The 12,907-nt window shown below is 37.2% G+C and overlaps 1 protein-coding gene across 4 annotated transcripts in view; it reads right to left on the bottom strand.

The window, feature by feature from the left end:
- Positions 1-2,733: 2,733 nt before the first annotated feature.
- Positions 2,734-12,907, bottom strand: part of gtf2ird1 (GTF2I repeat domain containing 1) — a 36,181-nt gene continuing 26,007 nt past the window's right edge. For 2 of the 4 annotated variants that reach the window (XM_088088441.1, XM_088088442.1), the window contains exons 15-27: positions 12,806-12,859; positions 11,624-11,704; positions 10,945-11,128; positions 10,415-10,476; positions 8,948-9,019; positions 8,511-8,778; positions 7,510-7,538; positions 7,342-7,389; positions 7,164-7,241; positions 5,674-5,866; positions 5,254-5,291; positions 5,059-5,168; positions 2,734-3,739 (exon numbers count right to left, since the gene is read on the bottom strand). In XM_088088441.1, the coding sequence (XP_087944567.1) occupies positions 3,671-3,739; positions 5,059-5,168; positions 5,254-5,291; positions 5,674-5,866; positions 7,164-7,241; positions 7,342-7,389; positions 7,510-7,538; positions 8,511-8,778; positions 8,948-9,019; positions 10,415-10,476; positions 10,945-11,128; positions 11,624-11,704; positions 12,806-12,859 (1,286 nt within the window). In that variant the 3' untranslated portion in view covers positions 2,734-3,670. The remainder of the gene's footprint in view (positions 3,740-5,058; positions 5,169-5,253; positions 5,292-5,673; positions 5,867-7,163; positions 7,242-7,341; positions 7,390-7,509; positions 7,539-8,510; positions 8,779-8,947; positions 9,020-10,414; positions 10,477-10,944; positions 11,129-11,623; positions 11,705-12,805; positions 12,860-12,907) is intronic. The other 2 variants (XM_042499028.2, XM_088088444.1) reach the window with 2 other exon arrangements.

Genomic DNA, 12,907 nt, shown 5'->3' with positions numbered 1-12,907 from the left:
GTCAGTGACACTTTTTTAATCCTGAGGGGCACTGTTGTGCAGCAGCTGCACTGCAGAGTGGGAAAGAATGCAAACACATAAAGTGCAAAACAAAATATAATGATATAATATGTTAGAGTTGTTGTAGTCAACACAAAATAAGTCCAAACCAGCACCAGAGCCGACTCTTTCTAGATGACGCTCTGCAGACACACAACTGATCAACCGACCTGACTAACTTCACCAGCATGAACCAGTAAAGAGACAATTCAGCAAAACTGTCTGTCAATAAAAGACATCTGGACACCGCGGCGGGTGCAGCAAGAATTATTTAACCACAGGAGATAATCATTTAACAGCTGAACTGACATCAGTTTTTTGTGCTGCATTCAGACACCATTCAGATTTTAACCTCTGAAATCTGAGAAAATTTGAGTCCTTTGAGAAAACATGCACAAAAAAACATGAGCACCTCAGTAAGAAATGTCCCTTAAAATACAAACAAATGAATGAAAGGGAAAGAAAATTATCTGAAAATTATCTGGTTATGGTTAGTAGATAGGATTAAAAAAAAATAAAAAAATTAAGAAAACTATTTTTCTACTTTTATTAATTATTTACTTAAAATAAGTTACAGGAAAAAATAAAAATACTTATTGCACTTTCTCAATGTCATTTTCTCATTTTTTTTGTGTTTTACTTTTTTTGTTGATTATTTTCAGGTATTCTTCTATCTAATGTTTTACTAATTTCTTGTTAATTTTTGGGCCATTTCTTGTGGAGTTGTTGCTTGTTGCCCTGCCATGTTTATGAAAGAACTTTGTGCTCAGGATCAAAAAATAATCTGCTACTTTTTCTTGCATCAACAGCAGAATAAAACATCAACAAAGCAGAACACATAAACATGAATAAACATATATAAATTGCTGCTCCCCTCTGGAATCTATAATAATTTATAAAGCACCTTTAAAAACAAAGCTGACAGAGCGCTTTGTCAAACAAAGCAAAGAAAAATCAAAGGCAATATAAAAATATAAAGTCAAACAGTATTTCCAAACCAAAGCAGGACAAAAATTCAACATTTTTTTAGACAAAACAGAGTGTTGTTGTACTCACCGGTCTGCAGAGGATGAATATCTTCAGAGCACAATCTGCTCCAGCTTTAACGTCTCTGCTGGTTTATTCCCAGTATCACCTGTCCACTCAGTCTGTGTCCCACTGCGTTCCTCACAAACACTTTGAACGATGCTCTGCAGTCACAACTGTGACAGAAATGAACTGTCACACACAGCAGAAAGTCGCCGCGCTCACACACAAGGTAAAAGTCACCACGTCTGTCACACCCAGCATGCATCTGTTGTTGTTGATTTGGGTCACTTGCTAGTTGATTTGAATCAAAAAAGTGAAGAGTAGACCTTTTTCCACTGCAGACAACATGTCTGCAGAGTTGTCATGGCAGGAACAGCACAGGTGAAACTCATCAACACTCACAACAGCAGAGTCCTAAAAAACCAGCTCAGCTGAGTGCAGGAACACCTGCGCTTTTCCTGCAGCTCAAGGCAAAGTGAATACTTTAATACTTTTTAAGCCTTTGAAAAATGAGCAAATTGGCTTGTTTTCTTTTAATAACATGGGAAGAAGGCAAGTAAAGAAAGAATTAATAAATGACACAAAAATGAGCAAGAAATTATTAAAAAAGAATAATAAAATTATCTTAAATTAGTAAAATACAAAAAAACAAAAAACAAAAAACAAACAAGGCAAACAAGACTTAGATAATAATGTACAGTAAACCTGTAACATAATTTTAAATATGTAATTTTGATCATTATAAATATAGTTTTTCCCTAGCTTTTTTAAAAGAACAAATTTTTCAAGCTCTGCTAATTTCTTGCAATTTGTGGCACATTTCATACCGAGATGCTCATTGCCTTTCTCCCTAATAAAGTCATGTTTTATATTATAATAAACATTTTTTTCTCCCTTCAACTTTGTTTTGTGTAAAATTGCGTGTTAAATTTCAATCTGAGTGGCATTAAAAAAAAGTCTTAACCCTTTGAAACCTGGAATAACATAACTTTTTTCATGCTGCTTTCACAAGTATTTAAATCTTTGAAACCTGAGTGAATTGGTGCAATTTCTCTGAACAACATTGGGAAAAAGTAATGAGCCACTTGGTAAGAAATGTGCAACAAACTGCAAGAAATTCGAATTTTATTGTACTTTTTAAGTTAGGGAAAAACTATATTTCTAATTATCAAAATTACATATTTAAAACTGTTACAGATTTATTACATATTTTAAGCATTTTTCCAAGTCTTGTTTTTTCTTGGATAAAAAAATAATAATATAAGGTAATTTAATTTATTTATTTACTGATTTCTTGCAATTTTTTTGTGTAATTTCTTCTTTTTTCTTTTATTTCATTGCCTTCTTCCCGTGTTTTCCAAAGCATTTTTTCAAAGGGTTAAAAAGGTATCTGCAACTTATGTCAAGGTACACAAACCTTACACCATACTGACATCCTTTTCATTATATTGCATAGTTGTACATTTTACCAGCTGTTAGTTCTGGCCTGATTGCAGCTGCAAAACTGTAATTGGCTACCTCCGCCTTTGTACAGCTAACAGCCTGAATCTCTGTGACAGGTTAGTCCCTCTCACTGGGACTGTGACAGAGACAAACTGTGGTCCTGCAGATGAGACGTCCCACAGCGCGTTACTGCACAATCAAAAATGAACAACAAAATAAAAGTGCAAGGCAACACATTTTATTTCAAAGGCCTAATTGGCGTTAAGGTACAGCATATTAAATATCGTTAGTCCAGAGACAGTCATCGCAGAATAACATACCATTCTTTCCTTTACATGATACATTCAGGCTGACTTTAAATGAGATATTTTACATGTTGTTAATGTGGTGCTAACATGAAAAGGCTGTTTGCTGAAGGTCTTGTGTTTACTGCAGGTGCTTCCTGCCGCCGTGCGAGCACAGGTTCTACCTGTCGGGCGGGTCCGTTTTGTCTCCTTTAATTTCTGACGGCTTGTGGTCGCCACAACGCCCAATTAAGACACTTTGTTGCTGCTGTTTAATCTGATCTCAGCGGTTACCTGTAAGAGTGACTAGTAGCGTGTGTTAGCGTTGTGGTAGTTCCTCGAGGAGCTGTATAACAGAATAATGTATTTTACATCCCTGCACATAATGTTATATTTCAATAAATATAATAAATAAAAAGTACAAATATCTGAATATTATGGAACCAGATCGTTATCAAAGACATTTTTTTTTGTCAGTAATACATTGCAACCAAATGCTGGATACAACAACATGACTCGGTGGATGGACAAGTCGTAAATGCAAGGGCAGAAACATGACTTTTAAAAACAATATTACCGTCATGATCAGCTTCAGAGGGGAAACAAAAAGTGGTTTCTGTCGTGCCGACACCGTGTGGCGGCGGGAGGCAGAAAGCTTTTGCCCTGCAACATTTCTGATCCACATACATTCTGTTGTTTCTCAACACTCAGGACGTCATTCACAGAGTCACAACTCCAGCTCTCTGTATCCAGCCTGCAGAGACCGTTTTCAGTCTGAGCACTGACAAAGTGTTAGTGTCGCACGTGGAGTCAGGAGTCCAATATCACTGACGCCCTCCGCCTTTTATCCCTTTGCTGCAGTCCAGGTCCGTCCTTCAGTAGTTGACTTTCCCGGGAACCTGCACATTCACTCCGCTGTAGTCCACCATGTACATGGGCCACTGCTGCAGGCGGACACACACACACGCACACACACACGCACACGCACGCACACACACACACACACACACACACACACACAGACAATGGCAGAGGAAAAGTCAGTCCTAACGGTGGAGATAATGCTTTCATTAGTACAAAGAGGTTGTTGACCTTGCCTCAAAACGCAGCTTTAATATTGGATTTCAGGAATTACAGTTAACCCTTTGGAGCCTGAGCAGATTGACTTGATTTCTTTCAAAAACGTGACCCGAACAACAAAAAATAAAATAATAAATGTAAATCATAGTAATAATAAGTATATTTTTTTCTGTAACCTCATTTTAAATGTATTATTAGTGTAGTTTTAATTGATTTTCCCCCTAGTTATTTTGTTAATTATTTCTTTTTTCAAGTTTCACATCATTTTCCCGTCACCTTTTTTTTTCAGTTTGCGGTACATCTCATACCAAGTGTTTTTCATGAAGAAGTGAAATTGTATAACAGCTTCAAGCTAGATTAGACTCCACATTACGATATTTTGCAAATCAAAGGTCCATATTATTCCTCTTACCTGGAGCGCTGTTTATCAGTCGAGATTGTTTTGCTGTGAGTCGAGTGTTGGAGATATCGGCCGTAGAGTTTTCTGCCTTCTCTCTGATATATAATTTCCTCAGTTTTGATAATTTTCTAAAATTCTCATCCCTCAAACTGTTTTTTAAATGCCTTCAAAACTAAGCACTGGATATTTTATGCAAATTTATCAGCAGGCAAAATAGTGGTAGGACCACCAGAGGCACAGCGAGCAGCAAACGTAAAATCGCACACGTAACGAGCTCCTCGGGGCAGTCGACTTTTTTCATAAACGGCTCTAAAATGTGGAACACACTACCTACTGATATAAATTAACAGAAGATATTAAGAGTTTTAACAAAAGAATTGGCTGAAGCAAAATCAGAGATGTAAGCATTTTTGACATTTTTTTTTTTTTACTTTTCATTTTTAACCATTTTATAATGTCTGTTTGTGTTGTGATTCTGTGTAATCTTGATGAAAATGTAAACCTTTTTCTCTTAGTTTTACCATAACTATTATTGTGTGCACATTATTATATATAACCTTGACATCTTTGTTTTTTTGTTTTTCTTTCTCTATACTAAAAGCCAGAAACTAGAAACTAGCAACAGCTATAATCTCATATGTGAGTTAATACAGCTGGTTTGTAACGAGCTAAAGTTGTACGATGTTAATTTGCATTGTCCCGATCAAATCAGCTACACATTTGAAAAACTACACCTATCGCACATCATGTTACAATCAGCAGTTATGTGTTTTTCCAACTCACCATCACTGGAATCTGATTGGTTGATAAACCGAGGTCAGAGGAGGCGGGTACGCGGTTGCTCTCCTGAACTCTCTTGCGCTTTCGTCGGTTGGTGGAGGCGTCTGTTCCTGCTGGAGACACAGAGGTTTTTACGTCCATGCGGTTTCAGAGCAGAGAGCTCTGCTTTGACTAACACCAGGAAGTGCAGACACCCACCTGTGTTACAAGCTTGGCTACAGATTTCTGCAAAAGGTCTGCGAGAGAGAGGAAAGCATATTTTATAACGGCCAAATAAAAATATTTTTTCACAATAAAAAACAATCAGGTAATTTGCATCACTGCTCAGACTGCGCTCATTTTATACCTGAAATTCTGCACGATGTAAGTCTCTGCCTCCATGCTTTCATCATAGCTTAACTGCTTCAGTGTCAAAATATTGTTCACTATTTCAAATTATTTACATTTGCTGCTGAGGGAGATTTATTCTTTGACATCTCAGAGGCTGGATTTAAATCCAACGCATAAATAAACCATAATGAGCTTAACTACCGAGAGGCGAACCCGAAACTCCCACTGAAATATACAGTGTGGTGACAGCGAACAGGCTGCTGAATATTCAGGTGCCTCCACACTCACTGTAGCTGGCTCTTGATGTTGAATGTTATTTTATCTGCGGCTTGAAGGATTTTCTCCAGGCACACGATGTCGTAGGTGTTGGGGTTTCGGAAAGGGATGTCGTCTGGAAGGCCACTGACTTCTACAGACTCCGGACTGCCACGGATTAGCTTGTACGGGACCACGACGGAGCGGTCTAAACCCAGAGCCTCACCTGAACACACAACACGACAATATGATCAAGAACACACAGCACGGCAGAAATGAAGCTTTTTGACCACAAAAGGGTAAAGAAATACATTTAAAATAGATGCAAATGTTCCTGTAATTAAAGTGTTAACTCACGACTTTATCTGAAATGATAGATTTGAAATGTGTGTAAGTGAAAGCACCTTTAAACTCTTTTTACTGTGGGAAAGATAAAGCAGAACTGCTTGAGGGGAAAAAAACGAGGTGAACATATGATACTAATTAACTGTGTGACAATGTGTGCTGCTGTGCTGAAAAACACTTTGCATTTGTGTGTAATATATGAGGCATTTTTACTGTTTTTGTAGTGTGATACTGCTCACATATTTACATTAACGTTCATCTAAAGGGTTATTTTGATATTTTTCAACCTGGACACTATTTTCTCATGTTTTGACTAATGGGTACGAGCATTTGGGGCATTTACTTCCACTAAAGGCATTTGTTTTTGCCACTGACAGGCTGAGTTTATTATTTTAAATGTCTGAAATTATCCTAAAAATGATCTATACAGAGATACACCTTTTTTTAAGACCATTTTTGTTTTACCAGAAACGGCCCCAAAATCGATATCGCCAAACCCACCAGATTCCATTTAAAAAATCAGTAATTTTAGTGTGTATAGAGCCAGCATATTTTCACACCTACCTGTGTGAATTAAGATTTTATTTCAACCAAACCTGAGTTGGTTATTGTTCTAACAGTGGAAAGACAAACAAGATGATTTTTGAGTTTTCTTTTTTTTGTTAACTTTGAATAAAGTGTGTTTTACAGAGACAAAATTACTGTTTATTTAAATGGAGTCTGGTGGGCTTAACAATAGCGATTCCAGGTCTGTTTCTGGTTAAATAAAAATGTTTTTACTATAAAACAAAAAGATCTATTGCTGTTTGGATCCTTTCCATAATGTTGTCAGACACTTACAATAATTCTGAGCCTGTCCATGGTCACTTAGACACAACAACTTGAAACTACCATACATAAAAAATACCAAACAACCTAACAGTAGCTATTAATCACATGCAAATAAGCATATAGAGGGTTAATGATGTTACAGTTTAGTGCAAAAATACAACCTTCAATTTTGATTGTGAATTACATTTGAGCTTCTCCAAACATGCAGCCACAAAAAATCAGTTTGTACTAGTGGTTCTTGCCAAAAGGCCCATTATTCCTGATCATTAAATACTCAGCGGAAGCTGCTTAAATTCAATATAACAAAAACTCAAGCTGAGGTGTCACAAGAATCTAAATCTATTTACCGTATTTCTTGTTAAACAGTTCCTTGACTTGCTCTCGAAGGACTACTTTCTCCCCCATGCGGTTAATGTCGTCGTCATCTGTCAGGCGAAGAGAATCAAGTCAACAACAGCTTTCAAAATAAAGTTCCTTATAAACTGAAGCAACAACAGTAAGTGTCATTAAACATTTCCGACTTACCACTTATCGAGGCGTAGGCCTTCTTTAGTAAAGTGACGCGTCGAGGTGCTGGTACAAATTAAGAATTATATATATATATATAATTAATGTTACAAGACATTCTTATTAGTTTTGCATGCTTCATGATGGTTATGTGATCTGAATTTATGATGATTTTTTTGTTCTTACCTGGTTTTGGAATGAGTCCTTGAAAAGGTCTGCAAGGAGAAAGTGATATGAGCAGGTCATTGTAGAGTTGTGATATAACAAACATTTAAAAATACCTGAGCACATATAATTTAAACTTGAAAGTTGAACTGTAATATGTTATTTAATTATGTGTTATTCAAGCAAGGATAATATCATGACACGCCACAGTATCACGTGAGGCGTATTATTTGAACCAACAGCCCTTTCCGACAGGGAACTGAACTTAAGTGAAACTCATCTGTCATCTCTTCAAACCCAGAATCCTTTGACAAAAACTGTAATTTCACTTCATTAAACACAGGAGCTGCTGGTCTGCCTCCATCAGTTAGTTTGTGTTTAAATGGTTAGTTCACATTCAGCATTGTCACACAATAAAGGGCCTCCGTCGCCTGAAAACCATTGTTTCCCTACAGCACAGCGTGCATGTCGAGCGCTATTACTTTGCTGCTGTGCTACGCGTTTTTCTGGTGGCTTTTGGGTGCGCATAAATAATAAAATATTTTTAACTTTTCCACTCAAGGCGTGGAATAACGCTTGTCAGTGCCACTTTTGGCCGCGCACACGCAGCCCCGCTGCACAGACCCTCCCAGCTGGTTTTCCCGATGCGCTTCCAGGCTGTTTTTGGAGCGGTTTTGTTCGGAGTGATCGACCCCTAACTCAAACAAACTACTGACTAACTAAGCTCACATGTTCAGTGAAGTAAATGACTGTTTCTGTCGATGGATTCTTGCATTGAAAAGAGCATAAACAAGTTTCACTTTTAGTTGATTTTCCTGTTTGGGAAATCTTTGCTGTTGTTAAATGCAGCCACCTATGACCTTTATTCACGAGCGGCATGCAAGAAAAGACTTTTTTTCACAAATTCGACAGGGCAAGTAACTGATGTATAAAAGGTCGTTTGGGGGTTATTGGTTCCTTTAAACATGAGTTCACTGGGAGGGACACAGAATAACTGTGATCATGTGACCGGGAACTCCCACCTGGTGATGGTAAAACTGATTTTGTCAGCGACCGCCAGGATCCTCTCGAGGTTCTGGGAGCCGAACGTGCAGGGCTTCCTGAAGGGGATGCCGGGGGGAAGGCCCTCGATGATGACCGAGTCCGGGTTGTTCTTGATCCTCTTGTAAGGCACTTGGACAGGGTATTTAATACCCAATGCCTCCCCATACTTCCTGTTGAACAGATCTTGGACCTGCTCTCGCAGCGTGTTGGCCAGGTCGATCCTGGACAGCTTGGACTCCAGGCACTCTGGAGACAGGAGACAAATATCATTTCCAGCACGCTGTTTCTTTAGAGTCTGCTGTTGTTAAACACCATTTTACACAGTTTAGAGGTGAAGAAGATTAACATCCAAACACAGCATTGAATCTAAGCTTCAAAGATATGACTGAAGGTGAAACTTGGACCCTGAGCACACCTGAGAAACCAGGTCTCTTAGATATAGCTGCAGTGTCCTCTGTTACTGGCGCTGCATCCTTGGCATCCAACTCTGTGGGAAAAAAACATTTAAAAGGTTAAACTTTTGTTTTTGTCGATTTACTGACAACAACAAACGTTAAGAGCTGCTCCTTGTTCCAGCAGCTGAGCTTTGTCACAAATAAAAAGGTTGAGACAGCTGCAGGAAATCCCTGCAAGGACTTTCTTTTTCCCTTAGAAGAGCTGTTTTAAAAATAGCGCATGAACTGGATTTAACCTCATAATTTCAAGCGCGCAGAGGACAGAGCAAATAGCATCTTAAACCTGCATTATGAGCTTTCCAGATGGCGGAATAGTCTGCACACAGCCTCCCTTCTCTCTGCTAAGATAATACTTTATCTTCAGCGCTTTCAATAATGCAATATGTGGAATGGCGACATCATTTTGAAATGTATTCGGCATTCATAATAAAATAAAAAGCGACTTTGCTTGCGGGTCCAAATTTTTGACCTCTGAAAAGGAGTTTTCTTGTCCACAAAATATTGCTGCAAACAAACCCTCAAAAGTACAGAGCGACTGCCAGCATTCATCCACCGAGTATCACAGCCTCGAACCCAAAAGCATCATGGTAAATGTAGTGTTCTGGATTGCTGAATTTAAAAGCTATTGAAAACAAACTGTATAATCTTGCATGGAGACGTCCTTTTAGGAGGGCTGCTCCTGCAACAATCTGCAGTATCTAAATGTTAAATAACTCTAAAATAATAAACATAAACAAATAATTACATATTCATGATCATGAAATGCACAGAGTGGCTATGATTTTTTACGACAAACTTCTCATTTTACTGCTGAAGTTTAGTAAATGACATGGCTTCCTGATTTTGTTCTGGTGGTATTTTGATGCACTCTCCACAGAAAAATAACTATCCCCGAATTTCCACAAAATACTTAACAGTAGAGGTAGGCGACACAGCTCCAAAATGATACCATGAAATATCAGGGGATTCTTTGTGATGATGATAGTTTGATGATATGACAAAATACTAAAAGATATTTTATTATTTACATCAACAACATGTATTTGTAACAAAATATGTTTTTAAGTAAGTCAACAGCTTTCAAATATTTAATGTTTAGTAAAAACTAAAAAATTCGATCTTGTTTCATCAGTTTATAAACAACAATAGTAATTCAGAGTGAGATTCAGATTCTGTGAAATTTTAACAGTTAAAAAAATAAAATCAGTTACTCATCTACACAGCCGAAATATTGCCATTATCACGATATGATTTTTTCTTATCATGTTAAAAATTAGACCTATTATTGTCAATAGTATATGGCTCAACCCTACTTAACAAAGCATTTAATCTTGCTAAAAAGGGCAAAAAATAATGTGATGTCATTTTTCAGTTATTTACATTTAAACATGCAAGCCAAATATAGCACAAGTGTCCGGCCGACATACCTGCATCACAGATGGGCATGGAAGGCATCTCTTGTTTTACTTGCTCAGTTAACAGCTCGGGCCTAGAGACAAACAATCATCACAATATTTACCAAACATATGAGACTTTGGGCGACTAGCTAGTCAAACAGGTCATATGAAAACTACACTTCACTGTCTGTAGTAGCCAACAGAGAAATATGGAGAAAAAGAGGAAGAAATGGAGACTTCGACAAACATGTACCAATTATAGATAAAAAAAAATTCTCATCTTAATTTCTAAATTAAATAATAATAATAATAATAATAATAATGATAATGATAATGATAATGATAATAATAATAGTCATTATTATAATTATTATAATTATACTTAAAGGAAAACCCATCTACTTATACACTGTTCGAATACATAACACATTTAAACCAAAAATCAATAATAATAATAATAATAATAATAATAATAATAATAATAATAATAATAATAATAATAATAATAATAATAATAATAATAATAAATAATTTGTTACCTAAATAAAATGTGCTCTCACCTTTTGATGACAAACTGAATCTGGCTGCTAGCAGCTAAGATCTTGCGCAGTTTGGCCGCTCCAAAACAGTTGGGCCTTCGGAGGGAGATTCCCTCGGGCAGCCCGGTGACGCTCAGATCCTCCGGGTACATCTGGAACTTGGAGTAGGGCACCTTGGCTGGTTCAGGCAGGCCCAGAGCCTCAGCTGAGGACGAGGAGACGGAAAAAGATCACTGGTTGCTAGTTTGTTAATAAAAGTAAAAGCAAACACTATTCTGCTTTAATCTTGTTCACAGGCACCACCGTGCTCACCTTTAGAGTCATATGATGGTTTCCACCAGCTGTTTCCTTCATACAGTAATTCAAAATAACAGTAACCCCACGTCCAAAATACTAAAGCCTTGTACGGCTTTACTTAAACTCCTCTTACATGAAATAAGGATCATCTTTTTCATCCCGTCCGATTTGCCCCACATTTATCAGACTAATTCTGACACGTTAAAATATTTAAGAAACTTAAATGTTACTATATTAATATTTCAAGAGACTAAAAAAGCTTAACTTTGCACTTGCTGTACACTGGTAAAGGGTGTGTACATGACGGAGGAGATTAAAGTCTTACTGCAAAATTAACGGGCCTGACATAACTTGGTGCCCTCGTATGAACGAGGGTGAAACTGCGCGGCTACAGGTGGCTTACCGTACTTAATGCTGAAGAGGCTCTCCACTTGTCTCCGAAGCTGAAGAATCATTTCACCAATGTCCTCCACCAAACTCCCTGCTGAACGAGTCAAACACATGAAAAACATTTACACCCAACGCTGGTGGAATGTAACTAAGTAGGTTTACTCAAGTACTGTCGTTAAGTATGAATTTGAGGTACTTGTCCTTTACTTGAGTATTTTCTTCATGTCACTTCCTTTTACTTCATTACATTTATCTGACAGCTTTAGTTACATTACAAATTGAGATTTTTTTCCTGCTTTTTTAAAGTAGTTTTGAGTTTTTGAGGTGTTTTTCTATTTTTTCTTTTATTTTTGTTTGGGGGTGTTTTTTTATCTTCTTTTAATAATTTTGAGTTTAAGTGTTTTTTTTTGTTCTTTTTTAAAATTTTAAAATTTTTAATTTTTTTAATTAAAAAAAACATTTTGTTGTGTTTTTCATTTTTTATAATTCTGAGTTGGTTTTTTTTTGGTGTGGGTTGTTTCTTTTGAAATATTTTTCTGCATTGGGTACTTTTAATACTTCAAGCACATTTTCCTGATATTATTTACTTGCTTTAAATGCCATTTTCAATGCAGGACTTTTACTTGTAACAGAGTATTTTCACAGTCTGATATTAGTACTTTCACTTAAGTAAAGGATGTGAATATTTCCTCCATCACAGTACACCAAGAACATTAAAGGAGAATTATGGCGCGAGGACAGCTCAGTTTGAGGAAGTCTTCTCACCTGTGACCAGTACTACTTCTTCGCTCTCCAACTTTATCTTGATAAATTCCACCTGCCCTACACTGACCTGGTAATGACAAACGGACTGTGTGGTGAATTAATCACCAGAGACCATAACAAATGGACAGAGGAAAGAAGAATCACAAAAAGGTGCAAAAATGGGGTGAAAAACAAAGTAGAAAATATTTTTGAGGTGGATATAACGGAAAGCCAAAAACAAACTGTGCTGCACCTGAGGTAAAAACAACTAGTAAAGTTTTTCGTAACTGCAGGTTCAAAACTGCATTCAGGAAAGATTTACGATAGCTGAAAGAACCTCTTTGTTGAGATTTGAACAGTTTTTGTATTCCAGTCCGTCTTTCCAACAGGACATTTTGCACACAGTGAAAGATCACGGAAAATGCACAAAACATGCCAAATGAGTCGGTACCTTCAGAGGATCTTCTGATGCTCTGGGAGGCCGCACTGGGTGACAGAGCTTCAGCTGCGAGATGAAAGAAAAAACATGAGGAGAGCAAAACACAGCTGCTTT

The sequence above is a fragment of the Plectropomus leopardus genome, chromosome 15, assembly GCF_026936395.1.
Source record: "Plectropomus leopardus strain MGB_pleo_1.0 chromosome 15, ASM2693639v1, whole genome shotgun sequence".
Lineage (NCBI taxonomy): Eukaryota > Metazoa > Chordata > Actinopteri > Perciformes > Serranidae > Plectropomus > Plectropomus leopardus.
This window is presented reverse-complemented; position numbering and strand designations above follow the sequence as displayed.